This window comes from Equus asinus, chromosome 8, assembly GCF_041296235.1.
Source record: "Equus asinus isolate D_3611 breed Donkey chromosome 8, EquAss-T2T_v2, whole genome shotgun sequence".
In the NCBI taxonomy this organism is placed as follows: domain Eukaryota; kingdom Metazoa; phylum Chordata; class Mammalia; order Perissodactyla; family Equidae; genus Equus; species Equus asinus.
Window position 1 is genome coordinate 93,882,669 of NC_091797.1, and position 18,693 is coordinate 93,901,361.

At 38.8% G+C, this 18,693-nt stretch overlaps 1 protein-coding gene across 18 annotated transcripts in view; it reads left to right on the forward strand.

Moving 5' to 3' along the window:
- The window catches only part of DEPDC5 (DEP domain containing 5, GATOR1 subcomplex subunit), a 117,205-nt gene that overhangs the window by 19,231 nt on the left and 79,281 nt on the right, over positions 1-18,693 (forward strand). For 17 of the 18 annotated variants that reach the window (XR_011505446.1, XM_044775527.2, XM_044775530.2 and 14 more), the window contains exons 9-17: positions 1,414-1,492; positions 2,416-2,477; positions 6,507-6,576; positions 6,901-6,973; positions 14,736-14,839; positions 15,113-15,187; positions 16,809-16,943; positions 17,790-17,851; positions 17,995-18,068. Coding sequence is in view for 17 of the 18 variants with exons in the window: in XM_044775527.2 (XP_044631462.1) it covers positions 1,414-1,492; positions 2,416-2,477; positions 6,507-6,576; positions 6,901-6,973; positions 14,736-14,839; positions 15,113-15,187; positions 16,809-16,943; positions 17,790-17,851; positions 17,995-18,068 (734 nt within the window). In the remaining variant the exon portion in view is untranslated. Of the gene's footprint in view, positions 1-1,413; positions 1,493-2,415; positions 2,478-6,506; positions 6,577-6,900; positions 6,974-14,735; positions 14,840-15,112; positions 15,188-16,808; positions 16,944-17,789; positions 17,852-17,994; positions 18,069-18,693 lie in introns of those variants that run through there. The other variant, XM_070516454.1, reaches the window with a different exon arrangement.

Consider the following 18,693-nt stretch of genomic DNA (forward strand, 5'->3'; position numbering starts at 1 on the left):
TAAAACATAGTTTTCATAGAGTAAACCACATCCATTTTACGTGTATAGTTTAATGAATTTTGAGTATACACCACCATGAGCACAATCAAGTATAGAATATTTCCATCATCCCCAGAAGTTCCCTTGTGCCCCTTTGCCCTTAATACCCCTCCACGGGCAGCCACTGATCTGCTTCTATCTCTAGAATAATTTTGCCTAAAATGGTACCCTTTAAAAAATAACTTCTTTAATTATAAAAGCATTCATGTTTATTATTAAAAAATTAGACAGTATATATTTTTGTTTCTCTGAAATATTTATAATTTAAAAAGGTAAATATGGGGTCAGCCCTGTGACCGAGTGGTTAAGTTCGCATGCCGCGCCTCAGTGGCCCTGGGTTTCGCCAGTTCTGATCCTGGGCACAGACATGGCACCACTCATCAGGCCATGTTGAGGTGGCATCCCACGTGCCAATGGGGGGATTTGGGGAGAAAAAGCAAAAAAAAAAAAAAGAAGAAGATAGGCAACAGTTGTTAGCTCAGGTGCCAATCTTTAAAAAAAAAGGTAAACAAAAAGATTAAAAAAGAAGCTAAATCACTCATAATGCCAGTCCCCAGAGATAATAACAGTTGACATTTTGAAAGGTACATTTTCTCTGAGTCTTTGTGTTTCCATGTATCGGAGAGGGTCAGCAAATTTATCAAGTGTCTGTTATGCCCCAGAGACTACAAAAAGCCCTGGGAAGTGAATGGTGAACATTCTTCTGTCTTTAAGGAGCAAGTTCTCTAATGTACTAATGGAGAGTCAGACATTTTGCTTTCCTGCCAAACCTCTTTAGAGCCTTTTGGAGGAGGGAAACGCCTGCCTAAGGGATTTTATGGTAAAACGCGTAGGCCCAGAAAACCACTTAACGTTTTTCCTGGAGGCAGTCTGGGTTCTGCGAGAGGGAGAGGGGTATGATATGAATTATAATTTATTAGACTGGCAGCTCATAACTGGCATGTCTTAGCCCAAGTTCTGCCTCCATGATGAGCTTTCCTTGACTTTCCCAGGTAGATTCACTGCCCCTTCTACGTTTCTTGTAGGAACGTTCATAGAATGTTTATATATGTTGCAATATTTTGCACGTCTTTATCCTCTACTATAAGATCCAAGAGGCAAAGGACAATATCTTCTTCTTATGACCTATGATGCCAGGGATGAAGCTTGCTTTTAGAAGTCTCATGTCACACTAAAGAGAAATCTTCCACCATTGCTTTATCTTTATCTTAAAAAAGATAAAATTTATCATCCTAGCCATTTTTAAGCGAACAGTTCAGTAGTGTGAAGTATATTTACATTGTTGTGAAACAGATTTCCAGAACTTTTTCATCTTGCAGAACTGAAACTCTCTATATAATTGCTTTTTAATGCAATTTTGTTTGTTTATTTCAGGTGGTGTTCCGTTCTACGTCGGCTATGGTTTACATATTTATTCAGATGAGCTGTGAAATGTGGGATTTTGATATTTATGGTACTGTTCCTAAGTGCTGATTGTAACTGCCACTGGGGAGAAGTTTCTGGTTTCCCCCAAGTTGGTATCATTTTACAGTAAGCTCTTGACATTCTCTAAAGATGTGTCATGAGATCTTTACAAATTCTCAAATGATAAATTAATTAAAAGTAATTTAATATTTTTATATATTTTATATATACATAGTGAATCCCATAAATGTAGTAAAGTACTAATGAAAAAATCTGACTTCTCAGATCTTTAACTATTCTATAAGTACAGGATGAAAAATCACAGGGAGAGTGACTCTATGTCTAGAAACCAACACTTTCTTTGATATTTTTCATTCCCTATCACTCACAGAACTCTCCATGTTTGTCTCATTTTATTAGAATTACCACATAATAAGTAGAGAACAGTAAAGCTGCTATGAGATGTGGTGGATACTGTGTCCAGCACACCAGCCTCATGGTGCACGCAATTCAAATTTGTTTAGTAAAATTACAAGTTAATTTTTGCTGTTGGTCATCAAAGTCACTTGAGAACAGCAGGAACTGCAAATGATAATTCAGTGAAGGCTCAGGATCTCCCAGATCATCTTCTAACAAACTTTGAGCATCGTTATAAGAATAACCATATTTATAGGTTAGGTGGTTCTCTCATTCTGAAGATACACCTGTATTTTTTCAATCACCAAAGCTTTTTCAATCTTGAATTTTACCTTGGAGCCATGGTCTCTTGCTGGGTGAGGCAAATATTAAATTTGGCTCATTAGAAAGTCTAGGTTGAAACCACTTTTATACATCTGGTTTTTATGATCTTGTTTTATGATATAGCAGAACCCACCCTCTCTTTAACTGGTCCCATTCCTGTTACTTTACTGAGAGAAGAAATTGTAAGCAAGAAATAAAGATAATCCTTACCCTCTTCTCATTTCTTTTCAGGGGATCTATATTTTGAGAAAGCTGTGAATGGTTTCCTTGCTGATCTTTTTACCAAGTGGAAGGTATGTTTCTTCTTATGCACTGAATCTCATCGAGTAAACATTACTCAGTGCAGATTTTAAAACACACTGTTTCCATTAGGCTGCCTTTAATGGAGGTATCTTACCTAAAGCCTAAATTGATAAGGCTCTAGATTTAAATTGCCTTAATCACTTCAACATGATAAAGGCCATAGCTAACATTAAACTCAATGGTAAAAGACTAAAAACTTTGCCCCTTAGGATGAGGAGCAAGATAAGGATAACTGCTGTCACCACTGGTATTCAACATTGTTCTGGAAGTTCTAGCCAGAGCACTTAGGCAAGAAAAAGAAATAGAAGGCATCCATGTCATCAAAGAAGTAAAATTATCTCTATTTACAGATGACATCTTCTATGCAGAAAATCCTAAAAAAATCCACACACAAAAAACTATTAGAGCTAATAATATAATATAGAGCTAATAAAGTTGCAGGATACAAAATTAACACAAAAAATCAGTTATGTTTCATCAGCAATAAATAATTCAAACAGGAAATTAAAAAACAATCAAAATTTAAAAAGGAAATTAAACTTAAAAATGATTTCATTTACAAGAGCATCACAGAGAATAAAATACCTTGGAATAATTTATCTCAGGAGGTGTAAGACTTGTACACTAAAATCTACAAAACGTGGCTGAAAGAAATTAACAAAGACCTAAATAAATGAAAAACAACCTATGTTCATAGATTGGAAGACTTGATATTGTTAAAATGGCAGTACTCCCCAGAGCAAACTATAGTTCAGTACAGTCCCTATCAAAGCCTATCCCAGTGGCTTTTTTTGCGGAAATGGAAAAGCTGATTCTAAAATTTACGTAGAATTGCAAGGGATTCTGAATAGCCAAAACAGTCTTGAAAAAGAAGAACAAAGTTGGAGGACTCTCACTTCCTAATTTCAAAACTTACCACAAAGTCAAAGTAGTCAAAACAGTATGGTACTGGCGTGAAGATAGATATATAGACCAATGGAATAGAATTGAGAGTATAGAAATCAACCCATACATTTATGGTCAGTTGATTTTAGACAGGTATGTCAAGTCCATTCAATGAGGGAAAGAATAGTCTCTTCAAGAAATAGTTCTGAGGGGCCGGCCCTGTGGCCGAGTGGTTAAGTTCGCGTGCTCCACTTCGGTGTCCCAGGGTTTTGCTGGTTCGAATCCTGGGCATGGACATGGCACTGCTCATCAGGCCACGCTGAGGTGGCATCCCACATGCCACAACTGGAAGGACCAACAACTGAAAAAAAAATACACAACTATGTACCAGGGCGGGGGGGGGGGGGGGGGGCCTTGGGGAGAAAAAGAAAAAATCTTTAAAAAAAACAGAAAGAAATGGTTCTGAGACAACAGAATATCCATCTGCAAAGGAATGAATTTGGACCCTTACCTTACATCATATACAAAAATTAACTCAAATGGATCAAAGACCTAAATATGAGAGCTATTTGAGGTCGTATTATATAGTAGAAAAGAGCATGGAGTTTGGATTAAAACAGACTGGGTTTAAAATTATGCTTTAACTTTGATTAGCTTTTTCATTTTGGAGAAGTAATTTCTGTTTCCTTGTTTGCAAAATGGAGATAATAATAGTGCCTTCTCACAAGGTGTTTTAAAGTCTCTGCACATGGCAGGGTCTCAGTAGGATCTAGGTCTCGCTGGAATCTAAGTTCCATTCTCCTTCCTCAGCAATATGGCAGCAGTATCCTTCAGCTGTGAAGGCTAGAGATACAGAAGTGTGATGCTTGCCCTCAGAGAACTTGCAAACCTGCTGGGGAGCTTGGATCTATGTATTTGAAACAACAGCAAACCGTATGTTTTAGGGTTAGAATTTTATTTATTTCTGGACTTGGAAGGCTAAGGAAGGTTTGGATGGTTGGAAAGGAAAACAGAGGATGTTTCAGATGAAGAGAACCGTATGAGCAAAAGGATGAAAATGGGCATGAGAGTGGGGTGTGGTCTTATGCTCCTCCACAGAAGATTTGTGGGGAATAATCAATTAATAAGATTGGATTAGAAGGATAGGGTCAGGTCATGCTAGGCCTGCAGTAGCTATTAAAATTCTTGAATAGGGGATCAATGTGATCAACGCTGGAGAGAATTTGAGGAAGAGTAGTCCAGTGGCCAGGAGCAATTTGGTGAAGGGACAGACAGGAATTAAGCAGACCAGCTAGGAAGCTTCTGTGGTCATGTGGCTTAAGGGTAATCAGGCCTTCGTGTCTGCCTGAGTATGGGGCCTAAAGCGGAGCACAAACAGCAGGGACAGCAGGAAGCCAGGCCTTGGGAGTGGGCTGAATAATGGTCACCTCGGGCCACATAGTGGCCATTTCAATATTGTGTTTATGAAAACCTCCATTTCAAGTCTCGTTCGATTGCCCTTTAGATATCCCCTAACCCAAGTTTCTGTGAGTGTATATACAATGAGATGTAAGGACAAGATTTGGCATAGGCCCAGTCATTAGTTTACAGGACTTCGCTCTTAGAATTTGTTTTTTAAAATTAAGAACTTGGTATTAAAGCAAGAACTTGAATTAAAATAACTTTCTGTAACCATTCCGTATTTATTTAATGAAGTTTGGTGAAGGTTGTTTATTCTTCATAGAGCCTGTTGAATAACATAAAGCTAACACTGTGGACAGCAGGATCGAGCATGGGAGTTTATGAATTCTTTTCTGAGCCCTAAATATAGACGTAGCAGGGGTAATAATAGTAGTCTTAGTTAACATTTATTGAGTATTTTGACATCCCAGGTATCATGGTGTTTTACCCACATTATCTCACTTAATCCTTTTGTCCATATTTCACAGGTAGGGAAAGTACAGCTCAAAGAGGTTGGAGAACTTGCCTATGATCAATAGCCTGTAAGCAGAGTGATGATTCTAATCCAGTTCCATCCTTTCTTCCAGAGTTGGCCTGAGATCATCACCTCGTGCTCCCCTGTCTATGTTTCTGTAATCCCAGGCCATGTCACCACTGTTCTGTGTTATCTCCTCTGTCACGTATGAGTTGAGAGACCCATATGCCCACACCAGCCCACTGTAAGGCATTTTTTCTGTATGTCAGGTATACCAAAATCAGAGAAGTTTGGAGCTAAGTGTGGAGCTCTGGGAGTCCAGTAAATTAGTTGGTGGCTAATGAAGGTCTACTCTTTCCTGGCACTCTGCTCTTGGTACTGTGGCTTGTATTTAGGAATTTCTGTCCACTTTAGTATATATCCATGGAAGAATGTAAGGTGGCATGTAATGTGCATTATGTTATATATATACCTTATATGGCACATGCTGAATTGTGTTGTCAGTAAGTATGCTTGGGTTAGAGATAGGGTTAGTCAATGTAGGAGTTGTTTTCAAATACCCAGGAGGAACTGAAACTGAGCTTGCTGGCTCACTGGTGCAAGCCAAATTTCATACCATCTGTAAACACCCTACTTCCAGAACCTTGATCTCCAGACTTCATGGAAATGTTTATTCTCACTTGTCCTCATCCCAGTCCAAAGGTAATTCATTGCCTGGGGTTCGACCCTTGCATCTCGAGCAGCCCCCAGTCCTTATTTATGTTAGTGGTAGGATATGGGAGTGTGTTTGATTCTTACATCCACCACCATGGGTTCTGTTCTTGTTCCCTACACTACAGTTCTGAAGAAATTAAAAAACACTGTGAAGCAGGTACAAATACCATGATCCTCTGACACTGGGCTGATCTGTTTCATGCCAAGTCAACAGATGAGAGACAGCGACCCATACTTATTGGTGATTTGCAGTTTTCAAAGCTCTTTGCACATTCCTGGGACTTTAGGTAACTTGCCCAAGGTCATGTAGTGGTAAGTTTCAGAGCCAGGGCTTCTGACTCCCAGCAGTTTTCTGTCCACTGTATTATGCAACCTACAATTACATGAAGTTTTCCAATACTGTGCACTGCTGCTGAGCCTACTAGAATTGAGAATATTATTTTTATGCTTCATAGTGAAGTAAATGAAATAAACTTGAGCCCTCTTTTTCTCTACTCATACCTAGGAGAAGAACTGTAGTCATGAAGTGACAGTGGTCCTATTTTCTAGAACTTTCTATGATGCGAAATCTCTTGGTGAGTAAGTCTTTCTCCTACAGTTATTTTTTATTAAGCTTCCCCCACCCCCATCCCCATCCATTCCTTATCATCCTCTTTCCCTTTGCACTGCTCCATTTTTCTCACCATTTCTGTTATGAGGACGGGGTAAAATAGAAAATAGCAAAGTCTATTAGTGGATGCAAGAAGTCTGTGGGCTGTGATTCATCTTAAAACCAACTTAATAGAAGTATAATTATCTTTATTTTTTTTGGTGATGCAAATCTTCAACCCAGAAGGGGGAGCAGAAAAACTGAATTTCCCTTTCAATCTGATCTACATATATGCTTTTCTCTATTTCAGATGAATTTCCTGAAATAAACCGAGCCTCAATTCGACAGGATCACAAGGGGCGATTCTATGAAGACTTTTATAAGTATGTTTGGGTGTTTGCTGTGCCTTTTTTTGGTTGTTTCTTTCCTAACTTTAGAAAAAAAATTAGCCTTTTTATTTTGGAGTAATTTTAGATATAGAGGGAAGTTGCAAAGATAGTACAGTTTCCATATGCCCTGCCCCCAGTTTCCTCTGTTAACATTTCATAACCAAGGTACATTTATCAAAACTACAAGATTAGCATTGGTACATTACTGTTAACTAAATTTCAGACTTTTCTCAAATTTCACCAGTTTTTCCACTTAGGTACTTTTATTTGTTCCAGGATCCGATCCAGGATACCACATTGCATTTAGACAATCCAAACTTTTTTTTTTTTTGGTAAGGAAGATTGGCCCCACGCTAACATCTGTTGCCAATCCTCCTCTTTTTGCTTGAGGAAGATTGTCGCTGAGCTAACATCTTGCCAGTCTTCCTCTATTTTGTATGTAGGACACCGCCACAGCATGGCTTGATGAGCAGTGTGTAGGTCCACGCCCGTAATCCAAACCTGCAAACCCCAGGCTGCTGAAGCAGAGTTTGCAAACCCAACCACTATGCCACCAGGCTGGCCCCCTAGACTTGCCAAACTTTGTACTGTGAAAAATTTCAAACTTGAAGAAAAGAAAAATGAATAATGTAATGAACTCATATCCCTAACACCTGGATTTAACAGTTATTGTGCCATATTTGCCTTATCTGTTTTTTGGCTAAATTTTATTTTAGTGTAAATTATAGATATTATAACATTTCATTCCTATGCATATCTAAAAAATAAGGGCATTTTCATATATAACCATGATATATAACCACAACCACATTTCACAAAATTAATAATTCTATAATATTATCCAATATCCAGTACATATTCAGATTTCCTTAATGTCTCCAAAAAAGTTCTTATGTTTGGTCTGCTTCTTAAGTCTAAATTTGAAACAATTTCCCCTTCTTTTTCACTTCCCAACTGTTGACTTATTGAAGAATCTAGGTCAGTAGTCCTGGAGAACTGTGCCTCTCAAACTTTAGTGTGCTTATGAACCACCCCCTGGGGATCATGTTACAGTGCTGATTCCAATCAGAGTTCTGGGGGTGGGCCTGGCTCTGCTTGTCTAACTAGCTCCTGTGTTTGCACAGTTTGCTTGTTTTTGCACCACATTTTGAGTAGGGAGACAGTAGAAGACCCTTTCTGGATTTGTCTGATTGCATTCTTCTGGTGGTCTTTGTTTATTTTCTGTAAGCTAGAGGTTACAACTGGGGTGATTTCTCTGTGCCCCAGGACAGCAATTTGGCAATGTTTAGAGACATTTTTTTATTTGTCAAAATGGTGGGAGTGAGTGTGTGGGAAGGGGAGGTTATGCAGCTGATATCTAGTGGGTGGAGACCAGGCATGCTGCTAAACATCCTGCAGTGCACAGGAGAGCCCCCCTTCCCCCAAAACAAAGAGTTATTTGGTCCAAAATGTCAGTAGTGCGCAGGTTAAGTCCTGCTCTAAGACTTGATTGGATTTAGGTTGAACCTTTTTAGTAAGACTGACCTCATTCTGATGCCTTGTACTTTACATTGCATCACCACAGGATGCGGATCGGTTCGGTTCTCCCAACAGTGCCACTGAATAAGGAGATACTTTATGAGATGATGGAAGCATACCAGATGCAATTGGATTGGGTTACTTGATGGCGTGGAGCTGTAGGACTTTGACCTTTTAAATTCTCAGCTATGTGGAGAAATCTACCACATGATTATTGGCACTTCAGGTAGAGGATAGAGTAGACGTCAAAATGGACTTTAGGAAGTCTTTTGCTTTTCAGAAGGCGTTTTATTCTTGCCTAAGGTGCAAAGATTTTGTGTTTAAGTCAAAATCAACCCCTTTGGTAATAGGTGCATTTCATCATCTGACTACACTTGTTAAAGTGCTTAGAGACTGCTCTCTCTAACTCAGTATGCGGCTACTGATTCAGTCTTGCTTCCTCCCACTCTTTCCTTCTGTAACTGAGAGGAGGAGCTCCTTGTTAGTTTCCCCTCCTACCTCAGACTTGAAAATACAATGTCTCTCTGTTTTGCCGGTAACACTCTACTACGTGGGCTTAGTTTTTGTCTCAAATGGCCAATCTCCCTCAAACACCCAATCTGGAGCCTTAAACATATTTCTTTGTAGCTGGTTCCTTCCTAAGTATCAAGCTAACACCAAATGCCAACTTGTAGAGTATTTTTCCCTTTTCAACTTTGTAATAGCATTCCTAAAGAATAGGAATTGGCGTCTGTGCCAGTCTTCCTCTACTTTGTATATGGGATGCCGCCATAGCATGGCTTGATGAGTGGTGTGTAGGTCTGCACCTGGGATCTGAACCTCCGAACCCCAAGCCGCTGAAGCTGAACGCACGAACTTAACCACTATGCCACTGGGCTGGCCCCTAAGACAGTTTTTTGGATAACATTTTATTTAAAAATTTTAAAACCTATAGGAAATTTGAAAGAAGACTATAATGAATATCTGTGTACTTTTCACCTAGATTTACCAATTATTAACATTTAATAGTACATAATTATCTTATACTTCATCATACATCTCCTAAGAACAAGAGCATTCTCTTATATAACCAAAATATAGTGATGTTCAGGACATTTAACATTGATATAAATGCCATTATCTAACATACAGTTCGTATTCAGATTTCACCAATTGTCCTGACATTCCTTATCGAAATGTTTTTCCTGATCCAGATTTCTCTCCAGAATTTCTCAGAATTTTCTCTAGATTTGTACATTGTTTTTAGCTTAGATAATCTTTTGTGTGTGTTTTTTACGATATTTTATTGTGGAAAATTTCAAACATACAGAAAAGTTGAGAGAATTGTACAGTGAACACCCGTATACCCACCACCTGGGTTCCACAATTAACATTTTGCTATATTTGCTTTATCACTTTTCAGGTTACCCTTTCATATCATTTAAAAGATAAGTGCATGTTCTTTGGGGCTGGCCTGGTGGCATGGTAGTTTGCGTGTTCTGCTTTGGCAGCCCAGGGTTCGTGGGTTTGGATCCTGGGCACAGACCTACACACTGCTCATCAAGCCATGCTGTGGCGGTGTCCCACATACAAAATAGAGGAAGACTGGCACAGATGTTAGCTCAGGGCCAATCTTCCTCAAGCAAAAAGAGGAGGATTGGCAGCAGATGCTGGCTAAGGCCAATCTTGCTCACCAAAAAATAAATAGTGCATGTTCATTGTAGAAATTTGGAAAAATATAGAAGAGCATAAGGTAGAAAATAATAGTGGCTCTACTGTCCTACTGAGATAATAAGATAATAAATAATTATCATTTATTATTTAGGACTTACCATGTATAGGGCACTATTCTAAAACTTTACATATCTTGATTCATTTAAATATCACAACATCCTTATGAGAGGGTCACTGTTATCCTATTTTAGAGAAGTGGAAACTTGGACACAGAGTTTAAGTAATTTACCCAAAGTCCATGAAAAATTAAGTGGTGGAGTATGCGCTTGACTCAAGCAATCTAGTTCAGCGTCTGTGCTTTTGATCACTGTGTTCTTCAACCCCATACTGACTATACTTTAAATTATTTGTTGATCTCCTATTGGGTCCTATATCCCTGTGAGAATTTCATGAAAGTGATGGGCCATCTCCTTCCCTGACACCACTGTTCATCCCTTCATACCATTTCAGTGGATTCCTGGAATTCCGAGAACTCTCTTGACTTAACAGTATATGAAATTATATCTACATAATGAGTATGAATTCATTTGAGCATAATTATGAATATATTAAAATGTTATATAAAGCAAGAATATATGAATTATGAATGTAGATTTGTATATACATATAACTATATCATTAATATGTTAAAATTTCCCCATGTCATTAAAAAGTCATCCTGAACATTCTTTAGATTGAAAGAAGCTTTGACTGTGTTTTTCTTAACTACAAAAATGGTATAGGGGCCAGCCCCGTGGCCGGTGGTTGAGTTTGCGCACTCCGCTTTGGCGGCCCAGGGTTTCGCCGGTTCAGATCCTGGGCGCAGACATGGACCACTCATCAAGCCATGCTGAGGCGGCATCCCACATGCCACAACTAGAATGACCCACAACTAAAAATATACAACTATGTACTGAGGGGCATTGGGGAGAAAAAGGAAAAATAAAATCTTTAAAAAAACAGTACAGATTCATTTTAGGAAAATCACAAAATACAGTTAAGAGTAATTCAGAACATTCTCAATTCCACCTCCTAGATATAGTCATCATCGCCTGAGTGCATCAAATCCTATTCTTTGTTTATAGAGACAAAATTAGTTTTCACAGAGATATGATCACACACTCCTGTGATTTTTCTGCTCGATGTTTCAAACTGGTGTTTTCCACTATCACGAATGCCATTCCATGTGAAATACTCTGCTCCACAGCATCATTTTTATTGCTGTATAGAAATTCCATTGCATTGCCAACTACTGTTGAACACTGAGGTGACTTTCAACTTTTCACTTTTGTCAATAGTTTTACCAATGAGTGTTCTTATGGTTAAGTTTTTAAGCATATCTTTAGTTATCCTTAGGATAAATTCCCAGAAATGGAGTTATTGGGTCAAGGGGTATCTATTTTTGTTAAGGCTTTTCATTTGTACAGCCAAATTGCCCTCCAAAAACACTGAAGGAGAAAATCCTGGTTTCATAACAGTAGTGTTATTTCTCTCTTCCCACCAACACTGAATACTCTTTCCTTTTTTGGCTTTTTCCCAACTGGATTGGAGGAAAAGTTATTTCATTGAGTCTTAATATTCATTTCTTTCATTTCTGAGAGTGAACGTTTTCTCATGTTTATTGGCCTTTGTATTTCTCTTTTGTGAGGTGTGTATTCATCTTCTTAGCTCATTTTTTCATGTTTTTTGTGTTACTCCAGTCTGACTTTGAAATCCAAAGGGAAGTATTTTTAACACTGTGGTGCATGTTTCTCCAGATCTTTTTCTGTGTAGCCTGTTTTAAAATTGGATGATCTTTTTTTGTTTTTAATAAAGTCAAATATACTTAGGTAAAGAGGATAGCATTTTGAACTGCCATATACCCATTACCTATATTCAACAATGATCAAAAAGGATCACATCATGTTTGATGGCTGTATAATATTTTGTCATAAGCTGAAATTTATCATAATTTTCACTATTCCTTATTGTTACATATTTAATTTTTTTCTAATTTTAAAAATAACACCACTGTGATAGGGAGATACATAGTTATGTATACCTGAATATTTTTTAAGAGAGTTTTTTTAGAGCAGTTTTAGGTTCACAGCAAAATTGAGAGGGAGGTACAGAAATTTCTCATATACCTCCTTCCCCAACACATGCATGATGCCCCCCTCCCATTATCAATATCTCTCATCAGAGTGGTGCATTTTTTACAATTGAGAAACCTACGTTAACACATCATAATCAATCACCCAAAGTCCATAGTTTACCTTACAATTCACTCTTGGTGTTGTATGTTCTGTAGGTTTGGACAAATGTATAATGACATGTCTGTATGATTATAGTATCATACAGTATGTTCTCTGCCCTAAAAATCCTCTGTGCTCTGATTATTCATCCCTTCTCCCATACCCAACCCCTGACAATCACTGATTTTTTGAGTCTCCATAGATTTACCTTTTCCAAAATGTTCTATAGTTGGAATCATACAATATGTAACCTTTTAATATTGGCTTCTTTCACTTAAAAATATGCATTTAAGGTCCCTCTGTGTCTTTTCATGGCTTGATAGCTCATTTCTTTTTAGTGCTGAATAATATTCTATTGTCTGAATGTACCACAGTTTGTCCATTCACCTACTGAAGGACATCTTGGTTGCTTCCAGATTTTGCCAATTATAAATAAAGTTGCTATAAACATCCATATGCAGGTTTTTGTGTAGACGTAAGTTTTCAACTCATTTGGGTAAATACCAAGGAGCATTACTGTTGGATCATATGATAAGAGTATGTTTAGTTTTTTAAGAAACTGCCAAACTGTCTTCCAAAGTGGCCGTACCATTTTGCATTCCCACCAGCAATGAATGAAAGTTACTGTGGCTCCACATCCTCGTCAGCACTTGGTGTTGTCAGTGTTCTGGAAGTTGGCCATTCTAATAGGTCTGTAGTGGTATCTCATTGTTGCTTTAATTTGCATTTCCCTGATGACATATGATGTGGAGCATTTTTTCATCTGCTTATTTGCCATCTGTATGTCTTCTTTGGTGAGATGTCTGTTCAGGGCTTTTGCCCATTTTTTAATTGAGTTCTTTGTGTATTGCTGAGTTTTAAGAGTTGTGTATTTTTGGATGATAGTCCTTTATGAGATGCGTCTTTTGCAAATGTTTTCTCCTAGTCTGTGGCTTATCTTCTCATTCTCTTGACATTGTTATTCGCAGAGCAGAAGTTTTTAATTTTAATGAAGTCCAGCTTACCAGTTTTTTCTTTCATGAGTTGTACATTTGGTTGTGTATCTAAAAAGGCATCACCATACCCAGGGTCGTCTAGGTTTTCATATCTGGGAGTTTTATACTTTTGAGTTTTATATTTAGGTCTGTGATCCAGTTTTTGTAAATTTTTATGAAGGCTGTAAGTCCTGTAAGTTTAGATTCATGTTTGTTTGAGGTTTTTTTGCATGTGGATGTCCAGTTGTTCCAGCACCATTTGTTGAAAAGACTATTTTGCTTCATTGTTTTATCTTTGCTCCTTTGTCAAAGATCAGGTGACTGTATTTATGTGGGTCTATTTCTGGGCTCTCTATTCTGTTCCACTGATTTATTTGTCTCTTCTTTCACCAATACCACTCTGACTTGGTTATGTAGCTTTATAGTAAGTCTCGAAGTTGGCTAGTGTCAGTTCTCCAACTTTGTTCTTTTCCTTCAATATTGTGTTGGCTATTCTGGGTCCCATGTGTTTCTTTAGGATAAATTCCCAGCATTAAAATTACTAGGTTGGGGCTGGCCTGGTGGTATAGTGGTTAAGTTCACATTCTCTGCTCCATTCTGCTCCAGTGACCTTGGCTTCATGGGTTTGGATCCCGGGTACAGACCTAGCATTGCTCATCAAGCCACACTGTGGCAGCATCCACGTAAAATAGAGCAAGGTTGGCACAGATGTTAGCCAAGAAACAATCTTCTTCAAGCATAAAGAGGAAGATTGGCAGCAGATGTTAGCTCAGGGCCAATCTTCCTCACCAAAATAAATAAATAAATAAAATGAATAAAAATTACTAGGTTAATGGAAATGTATATAATTTTTTAATTTAAATTTTATTTATTTTTTGGACTACATTCACATAGTTCAAAGTTTTAAAGGTTCAGAAGGCATATAATAAACAGATTCTCATCCATCCCTTTCTCCTAATCTAATTCCCTGACCTAGATATATTTATTGGATATATATGTAAAACATATATATGGATGTTTTCTTTTAATGCTTTTTATATATACCATGTAATTGTAATTCAGTATGTGAGAACGTTCATATCTCTGCTCAACATTGGGCATTAATATAATCTCAAGGCAATTTTTAAATTTTTTTTTCAATCTATGTAACTATTGATGTGATTACATTTCTTTGATAATGTTTGTTAAATGCACTTGACGTTATTGCTTATTATTATATGATAAATTCCCCTAACTCTGGGGTTTCTATCTTCTCCTTTCCTTGAAACCCTGTAAGGGGCATGATGTCCTACATGTAATAGCTGCTCAATATCTATTTTATGATAATACTACTTTCAGAGTGGTGGTGCAGAATGAGAGGAGAGAAGAGTGGACTTCACTCCTCGTGACCATTAAAAAACTCTTCATCCAGTATCCAGTGTTGGTGCGACTGGAACAGGCAGGTACTGCATCCGGGTAATAGAAGGTGCATCAGGGAAAGGAGGTGTAGGATGGAGGCTGGGAGGTGAAGAGGTTCATACTTGTTTCCCTTCCTGTGTTGTATATAGTTTCTCTATTTCCGGTTGGGTGCAATTGTTCATTATATCTGCAGTAAGTTTGATAATGTCTCTGCTGCTGGGTTGGGGGGACCCTATGCAGCCAGACACTTTGCACTTGTTTTTTAAGACTTCATCCTTCATGAGATGTTTTTCCTTCTCTTGTGTTTTTTGCTTCAGAGGGCTTTCCTCTAGGAGACAATTCTACCTCAGCACAAGGAAACTACCTAGAGGCTATCAATCTGTCATTCAATGGTGAGTAACGATGCCGGCAACAGTGAGCAGGCATCTTGCTTACCACATGGCTATGAACTTCTCTTTACTAATATCCAAAGACCCAGACCTAGTTGATGATGCTGCATCCACCTCTGAGATTAATTGAAAGCAATAACTTTTGATTGGATGGTTTTAATGGCCAACATTTAGCGCTTAGGTCTTCTGCTGGGAAATTAGCTTGCTATTCTTATCTGCTTCTCATGGTAACCTAAGAGGAAGGAGCTGGAGGGAATCTTCCTTGGGCTCTTTGTTTTACTAAAAACTGTGTTCTTATTATATTCCACCCCATCCTTCAACTGCTTCTAAGTAATTTTTTTTAAAATCTACATTTTTTTAAATTACAAAAGTGACCCATGTGTCTAGAATTCAAGTAATAGAGAGGTATATTAAGTGAAAATGAAGGTCTACCCCCTCCCTCCACTATCAGTCTCCTTTCAAGAGGGACCATTGTTAACAGTGTGATGTGATTTCTTCCGAATGTTTGTCCCTGCATTTCTGTGTTAGTTGAGAGATTTTGTTTGCAAATAACAGAAACCTACTGAATTCATTTAAACAAAAAGAAATGTCCTCTAAGGATAAAGGGGCTTGGTGGGGTGGCCAGGAAAGTCTTGAACACCATGCTGAAGAAGGTGGGGCCAAGGGTGGCTCTGGGAAATGGAGCAGCAGGAATTCCTGGAACCATGTTCAGCTCCCAGCAACCCTGTCTGTGCTCTCTGTTCTGAATACCACATTCCAGCAGGGCAAGTCAGATTGGCCCAGCTCCGGTTAGGTGTGTGTCTGGCACTGGCCAGTGGTGGGAGTGATGATGCGTGGTCACTTCACTATGTCTATTGCCTTCCCATGTGTCTGTACCCAGGTACTAGGGATTCTGGAACACAGGGTCTTTTATTAGTAAGTCTTTTTGTCGTAGTTGAATATCACTGATTTTCTTTTATTTATTTATTTATTTATTTATTTATTTATTTGTTTTGAGGAAGATTAGCCCTGAACTAACATCCATCCCCATCTTCCTCAACTTTATATGTGGCATGCCTGCCACAGTATGGCTTGATAAGCAGTGCGTAGGTCCATGCCCAGGATCTGAACCTGCCAACCCCTGGCCACTGAAGTGGAGCGTGGGAACTTAACCACTACGCTACCAGGCTGGCCCATGAATATCACTGATTTTCCATAGTAAGAATTGCACAGGCCAAAAATAAAAATTAAGTTGCCAAATTTACAAAGTCACCCCAAGTTTCTAGTCACTGTCTTAAATATTGTCTTAAGTTAATATTTGATTATTATAAGTTTTCATACAGACTAATTTGTGGATGGTTTAAATTAATAACATGAAATTTGAGCATTTAAGACTGCACAAGGCAGATATTAGGCATCGATGAGAATTAACAAAGGCAACGGTGACTTAGTCTTGTGTTCAAGTCATTCTTAGTGTGGAAGGGGAAAGATAGACATGCACACAGCTAGAATTCAGGTCAGAATGTGGCAATTGCTATAAAAGATATATGGACAAGATGCTGTGACAGCACAGAGTTGCTTGCCAGTGACTGGTTTCTAGAAAGCTGTAACATTTTCATTGAAGGACTTTTTGCTTTGTTTCAAGTGTTTGACAAGCATTACATCAACCGTAACTTTGACCGAACGGGGCAGATGTCTGTGGTGATCACGCCTGGGGTGGGCGTGTTTGAAGTGGACCGTCTGCTCATGATCCTCACCAAGCAGCGGATGATAGATAACGGTAATGCTTGCCAGTCTGTGCCATCTCTGAGTGTGTATAGACTGCCTTACCCTTGGCGCTCTGAGCTTTCCCTGGCCCTGTGCATCAGAGATCGGGGGATGTGAATAAGGTCAGGTGACAAAAAGAGTTCCATGAACTAATCAGTCTGGGAAATGCTGGGTCATCACAGTTGGGCAGATTCCCTAATTGCAGGTTTTAATGTGTTAGTGTACTTTGTTTATCTCTAAAGAGTATAACCGGGACTCTGAGTTTCCCAAGCATATTTGACACTGGAGAACCCTTTTGGGGGATTGTTTTAAGGAACCAGTGTGCCATCAGCCCATCTGGGGGGATACCGTCAGACCATCTGGTCTAGTCCTCCCTCTGTGATAGGCCATGCTTCCCCAGCCCATACCCCACACCCCGAATTTGGTTTGTGTTTCAACAGCAAGATGGAGTTCAGAAAGTAAATCCTGATTCCAGTAAAGAAGCTCTTTGGAGTGGTGTGGATTGTTTTGCTTTTTCCTAAAATGACAAGGTTCCTTTTCCTTTCTGGCCTTGAAACTTGAGTAATGGAGGCCTGGTTTTCTTTTTGACAAATCGTGATCTGCAAAGCAGTCAGAGGCTAATTGTCAAGCATTGAATAGTGGCAGATATGATGGCACTTAGTAAAGAAGAAACAGACAAAATGCTTCTATTTACTTCTTTGCTGCGTAGGCTGCACTGATGAGGTTATAAATTGTAGGATGTTAAGTCTGCTTTGCCTCATACCCTGATCCAGTTAAATAAAATCAATTATAGATTGGAACACTTATCTCTACCTCTTTCCTCCCCACCCTCAAGCTCTTTTTGTCTTTTCTTTTGTAGGAATTGGCGTGGACTTGGTGTGCATGGGGGAGCAACCTTTACATGCTGTCCCATTGTTCAAGGTAATTAGATTTTGGATTGCTTATTAAAGGTCAGTTTCCAGCACCAGGATGATCTCGAGAATAGTTCAAAACAGAAGAGTTGGAGTAGGTCCACATCCTGCTTGTTTTCTGGCTGATGTGTGCACTGGCTCTTTCCCTTTCAGCTTCATAATCGGAGTGCACCGTGCGATTCTCGTCTGGGTGATGACTACAATATTCCTCACTGGATAAACCACAGGTGGGTGTGATCTTGATTCATAGTAGATGATAGGGTTTTCAGATAACTTCCTTGCCATTTTCTCTTCAAATCATTAAGTTATCACTATAAAATCTTTTTTTTTTTTTAAGATTTTATTTTTTTTCCTTTTTCTCCCCAAAGCCGCCCGGTACATAGTTGTATATTCTTCATTGTGGGTCCTTCTAGTTGTGGCATGTGGGATGCTGCCTCAGCGTGGTTTGATGAGCAGTGCCATGTCCGCGCCCAGGATTCAAACCAATGAAACACTGTGCCTCCTGCAGCGGAGCACGTGAACTTAACCACTCGGCCACGGGGCCAGCCCCTATAAAATCTTTTAAGAAATCTTTTATAAAATCTTTAAGAAAATGTGGAAACCTCAGTTTTCACTTTTGCTTAAAGCTTCTCTACATACAAAGCAGTGGTGGCAACATAAGAACAGTCTACAGTGAAAACAATAGAAACAAATTTTGAAGGACTTGTTTCCACTGCTGTTGCCAACTCCTACTGTTCCCAATTCCCACAGACCATAGCAGACCAACGTTGTGCCTGGCCTTCTCTGTTTGTAGAAAAATCTCCATGTCTCTTCTTCACATGAGATGAGGCCTCAGTGTTCCTGCTAATTCCA